At 48.7% G+C, this 6008-nt stretch overlaps 1 protein-coding gene across 1 annotated transcript; it reads left to right on the top strand.

Moving 5' to 3' along the window:
- The first annotated feature begins 520 nt into the window (after positions 1–520).
- On the top strand, positions 521–5155 carry Krt6a (keratin 6A). Its single transcript, XM_004637854.2, has 9 exons — positions 521–1129; positions 1992–2206; positions 2500–2560; positions 2715–2810; positions 2932–3096; positions 3580–3705; positions 3845–4065; positions 4276–4310; positions 4425–5155. The coding sequence occupies exons 1-9, from the start codon at positions 590–592 to the stop codon at positions 4661–4663; spliced, it is 1698 nt and encodes a 565-aa protein (XP_004637911.1). The 5' UTR covers positions 521–589; the 3' UTR covers positions 4664–5155.
- The last annotated feature ends 853 nt before the right edge of the window (positions 5156–6008 follow it).

The following is a 6008-nucleotide window of genomic DNA, read 5'->3' as shown; positions in this document are numbered from 1 at the left end:
CTCATGCCTAGACCAGTAGGAAGGGTAGCCAGGAGCTTTAAAACTGGATCAAACATAGCAAGAAAACCACGGCAGGCCATGTACTGCTCAGGCCACTGAGCAAACGCCTTGAACTCTGAGGGAGTGTTCCCCAAATGTATGGAAAAGAGGTGCGGGTAGAAATGAAAATCTGTGTGGGAAGGGGGCACCCAGGGAGTGTCTGAACAGGCAGAAGGAAGAGACAGCTGTCACAGATCAGTTCCTTGTATCCTTTGTTTGAGAAGATGACTAACTCATGACTTCAGTGAATTTACTTCTCAGCTTATTGCGTTGGAATCAAGTCAAGGCTGGAAGGCAAGAGAATTTCTCCATGACTAAAGGAAGCCAAAAAGCAATCTTCATGTTTCATACCTTTCTAGAACTTGGGGGTGATCTCATTATTTGTAAAGCCATGCCCTTCCCAAACTGCAAGCTCACCTTCCAGAACCAGCCCAGCCCATCAGCACCGCATATAAACTGTTGCCTGAGCCCATCTCTTTCACTTGCTCTTCTCTTCTCGCTTTGCCTCCAACCTGCATCTTCTGCTCCAGCTTTCTCAGTCCCAGGAAACATGTCTAGCAAAACCACTGTGAGGAGCCAAAGCAGCAGCCGCCGTGGCTTCAGTGCCAGCTCAGCCAGAGTCCCTGGGCTCAGCCGCTCCGGCTTCAGCAGTGCCTCTGTGTGCCGCTCCAGGGGCAGTGGCGGCATTGGGGCAGCGTGTGGAGGAGCTGGCTTCGGCAGCAGGAGCCTCTATGGCCTGGGAGGTTCCAAGAGGATCTCCATCGTAGGGGGCAGCTGTGCCACTGGTGGAGCATATGGCAGCAGAGTTGGAGGTGGCTTTGGCTTTGGAGGTGGACTCAGCAGTGGATTTGGTTATGGTGGTGGAGCTGGTGGCAGTTTTGGTCTTGGTGGTGGAGCTGGCTTTGGTGGTGGCTATGGAGGCGCTGGCTTCCCCGTATGCCCCCCTGGCGGCATCCAAGAAGTCACCATCAACCAAAGTCTCCTCACTCCTCTGAACCTGGAAATCGACCCCACCATCCAGCGTGTGAGAACTGAGGAGCGGGAGCAGATCAAGACCCTCAACAACAAATTCGCCTCCTTCATCGACAAGGTGAGCTGGGAGGCCTGGCCTCCTCAGGGAATGTAGGGACCCCAGATGGACACATAGCAATCCTCCAACAGGGCAAAGTAGGGCAGAGGGAGGGGACTTCACACTGGCCCTCCATAGAGTAAGGATGGTCCTATGGTGACAAGAGCAGGAGGAGGTGCAATTAAAAGTGCTGAGTTCTCCTTGGAACTTTCGAGTCCATTATAAACCCACAGAGAAAGCAGAGTGACAAGGGCAAGGGCTAGGTCTCCTGCTTGAAGTGAAACACACTTGGATGCCAGTGTATTTGGGCCTGTGCTTCAACCCAAGGTGTGGATTAGAGAAGGCTAAAAAGAACCTGGAAAGAGAAAGATACTCTGGCTAGATTGAGGAAAAAATTAGAGCGAGTGACACAATATGAAAAAATGCTAATTTAATCCTGACACAGAGAATAACTGTAAAAATGGGATATTTTTGAAAGACATGTGCATTAAAGGAAAGATGAATGTCAACCTAATCATTAGGATCATGGATACCCCCAAAACAGAAATTCTATCCCCAATGCAAACTTGTTAAAGATATTGATAAATACTATTTTAAACTAGAATTGTGGTTATGCTTTAAAGAATAAAAAATAAACATTAAAAGCCACTGAATACAATAGGTTAGAGGGAGAGAATTCCTTAGTGGTCCATACTGAAGTGTTCTTGGTGGGTCTGGGTGGTGGAAAAGAGGCCTTGCAGAGGACCAAACTCTCAGCTTGAGGGACTGGGAGTGCTCAGAACCATGCATCAGGGAGAAGCCACAACCCCTGGGAGACCTGCCAACCCATCCCTTCTTCCTTTGTGCTTTTGTCTCATAAATGAATGTCCTCTGTTCCTTTCAGGTGAGGTTCCTGGAACAACAGAACAAGGTCCTGGACACCAAGTGGGCCCTGCTGCAGGAACAGGGCACCAAGACAGTCAGGCAGAACCTGGAGCCCCTCTTTGAGCAGTATATCAGCAACCTCAGGAGGCAGCTGGACTCCATCGTTGGAGAGAGAGGTCGCCTGGACACAGAGCTGAGGAGCATGCAGGACACAGTTGAGGACTACAAGAACAAGTGAGTCAAAAAGGAGGGTGAGCTCTGTTTAGGAGGTTCATGCCTCAAAACAATGGGAAGACAATGTAGATGTGCAGATAACTCTGTAGGAATGTCCAGAAATGTCAAAGGACAAGAGTGATGAGACTTTGGGATGCACAAAAGGAAAATAAGCGATAACAAAGCTATTCTTTAGTGTCTTTGTGGCAGGAGAAATAGATCTGGATATATTCCATTTCTGGAAACATGGGTTCAGAGACAGCCTTTGGGTTGAGCCACACAATGGATACAATATTTTATATCCTTTGTCATAGATATGAAGATGAAATCAACAAGCGCACAGCAGCAGAGAATGAATTTGTGACCTTGAAAAAGGTGAGTGACAAAGTGGGATGCAGTTTTTCCCACTGAACAAGAGACTTGGTTCTGTTTCCCACTCTCATCCAAGAGGAGAGATGCCAGGGTGACGGAGATGGGTGGCCTGCACAGCAGGGTGCAGCTAACTCCTCTGTGTGGCCTCTGTCCCCAGGACGTGGATGCTGCTTACATGAATAAGACTGAGCTGCAAGCTAGAGCTGACAGCCTTATCGATGAGATCAACTTCCTGAGAGTCTTATATGATGCCGTGAGTTCCCTCAGCCCCTTGCCCTGCACTCCGCTGGGGTCTGCACAGGCAGGAAGACCTGGGGTTGGTGCTTCTATGAGGGACATGCACAAAGATGACCTTAGCACCTTCTGTTCTGCAGGAACTGTCTCAGATGCAAACCCACATCTCAGACACTTCTGTGGTCCTGTCCATGGACAACAACCGTAACCTGGACCTGGACAGCATCATTGCTGAGGTCAAAGCCCAATACGAGGAGATTGCCCAGAGGAGCCGGGCTGAGGCTGAGTCCTGGTACCAGACCAAGGTGAGTAGTGGGAGGCAGCTGCTGAGCAGTAGTTGGGCCCAGTGCTCCTGGAGACAGCCGTCTAAAACCAGAAAGCTTCTGATCCACTGGGTTGGGGAGGGCTGAGGAGAGAAAGTAGAGCTTTTCTCACAGCAAGGACACTATATATGGTTATTCATTTGTAGAGTTTATGCCAAATATAGAAAGGAAAAGGACTCAGAGGAAGGTGAAAAGATACCATCTGAAGCACTAGTCATCTTACCTAGCTGCACACCGGATGTTCCTTCTCAGAACATATAACACGGCATTTAGATCTAAGCTAACCATTCAATCTGTGGTCACCTAAACAGGATGATTTGTGACTGGGTTTTGCAATGTCCAATACTCACGCGAAATACATTTTACCAAAAATTTCAAGGTTATTACATATGTGCTTTACACGTGACAGCTCTTCTTTGTGCGTGAAACTCATATTCATTTTCTATCTCTCCACTTGGCCTACAGTATGAGGAGCTGCAAGTCACTGCAGGCAGACATGGGGATGACCTGCGCAACACCAAGCAGGAGATTGCTGAGATCAACCGCATGATCCAGAGGCTGAGATCTGAGATTGACCATGTCAAGAAGCAGGTACACAGAACAGACTCAATTAGAGCTTGTTTCTGCCAATTTGAGGTTCCTGGACTCCTCTTCCTTCAGAATGAAGGCCCAGGTCTGATCCCCTGGAAAGTACCAGACGATAAGTCCATTCTGTTTGCTTCCCCTCCAGTGTGCCAATCTGCAGGCCGCCATTGCTGATGCCGAGCAACGTGGGGAGCTGGCACTCAAAGATGCCAGGAACAAGCTGGAAGGACTGGAGGACGCCCTCCAGAAGGCCAAGCAGGACATGGCCAGGCTGCTGAAGGAGTACCAGGAGCTCATGAATGTCAAACTGGCCTTGGATGTAGAGATTGCCACCTACAGGAAGCTGCTGGAAGGCGAAGAGTGCAGGTGAGTCCCTCGCACACTAGTCTAATTCTCTGGCTCTCCAAGATGGCCTACACTCAACACAGGATCATGACAGGAGTCATTATTGTAATGATTGTTTTTATAACAGAAATGGAAGAGGAGTTCCCCACTAGCTATCCCCAGCTGGAGGCTTCCCTTGGGCTGCATTTAGCAGGTTTCTAGGTCTCATTTCCTGTGTTCTTCTCCCCCTAGGCTGAATGGTGAAGGTGTTGGACAAGTCAACATCTGTAAGTACCTGGCTTCCCTGGCCACCCTGCCTCCCCTGCCCCAGCCCATCCCTGGCTCATTCAAATAGAATTTGCTCACTCACTGTTTTCTGTGTCCTTGTCCCCTCTCCACAGCTGTGGTGCAGTCCACCGTCTCCAGCGGCTATGGCAGTGGCAGCAACATGGGCAGTGGCATGGGCCTGGGAGGAGGCAGCGGCTACTCCTACAGCTCTGGCCACAACCTTGGAGGTGGTTTCAGTTCTGGCAGTGGCAGAGGCATCAGCCTTGGGGGCGGCCTCAGCTCTGTTGGGGGCAGCTCGTCCTCCATCAAGTACACCAGCTCCTCCTCCAGCAGGAAGAGCTACAAGCACTGAAGCCCTCTCAGCACCAGGCAGGTGCTTGGTCCCTCTGGCTACAGGGCTTCTTCTCAGGCCTTCGTCCTCTCCTGTCCTCCGTTCTTGAGTTACAGCTGAGCATGGGCATGTCCCTCATTTTACTACTGGATCCCTTCCTTGTTAGTTGCTGACCTTCAGAATCTCAACTTGTGGTGCAACATCCTGATTTACTCACATTTGTTTCTGCACTGTATCGCTCAGTTATCAAGGTCTTGCCTGTATTCCACTGTCACTGATGTTGCACACTGTGGAGAATTATCTACAACACTGCCACCACCAAATTCCTTGTTTGGGACTTACCTCAGAACAGGGCAGATACCCTTTCATCTCAGTCAACCTACACATGGGGTGAGACTCTTGTAGCAACCGTGGTAGCCCAGGACTTTCAGTGTACAGACCTATACCCTTGTGAAGTCTTCATTGCTCCTTGCTTTCTTATGACTCCTAAATAAAGCACATTTATAATACAATGCATTGCTCCTTGTTGTGTTATTTGATCCCAACTGTTCATTGCTTTTTGTGTATTAAAGTTCTATCTTCCTTAGTAATTGGTTGTAGTTTGCTACATCAATGTTCAGCTTCCTTCTCAGGTCAAATTCCAATGAAATGTTTAGCAAGTGTGGAGAAATCTTGTCGACTGTCATTGCCTACTTTGCTTTAAGTGTCTGTACAATGAACTATCAGGAGAGAACACATTCCTGGCCCATTAATGCAATGGAATAAGATGAAGTCTATTTGACAAACAAATAAGATATTTGGTATATAGTTACAGAAACCTCCGCAGAGGGTGTGAGTCTCCCACCCAACATTATGGCACTCAGGTGCAAAAGAAAGACACAGAGAAAAAGTTGTGTGTGGGGAGAGCTCTGAGATGATCCAGTACTCTCTGTGGAACAAAGAGCATGCCTCCAAAAGCTCATGGCTTATATTGTTATCAATCAGGGAGGTCACTTGGGGTTGCACCTGAGTGCTAAGGAAGAGAAACTTTGCAAACATTAGCTGTAAAGAGAATCAGAGCACTTTCCTCCAGGCACAGCAGCCCTGCAATCAACAGTGCAAAAGACAGCTTGATGGCTGCAGAGCTGGCACTGGTAAGGTACGGCCCAGAAGGTATAATTGTTCCTAAGTTTCATGGCCTCATCTGAGATGCTGTCTCATGTCTTAGTCCTGGATTTCACAGACCATTATTCAAGTCCCCATTCCAGGTGTAAACAAGGGTTGTAGGGAAGCCGTCCTCACCTGCATTGTTCAATGACACACTCTGGTGTCTCGGCCAGGGTCAATCACAGGTTTTTGCCAGTTAAGGGAACATCTGCTTCTATAT

Source organism: Octodon degus, unplaced genomic scaffold (genome assembly GCF_000260255.1).
Source record: "Octodon degus isolate 3935 unplaced genomic scaffold, OctDeg1.0 scaffold00093, whole genome shotgun sequence".
NCBI classification, from domain to species: Eukaryota; Metazoa; Chordata; class Mammalia; order Rodentia; family Octodontidae; genus Octodon; species Octodon degus.
This window is presented reverse-complemented; position numbering and strand designations above follow the sequence as displayed.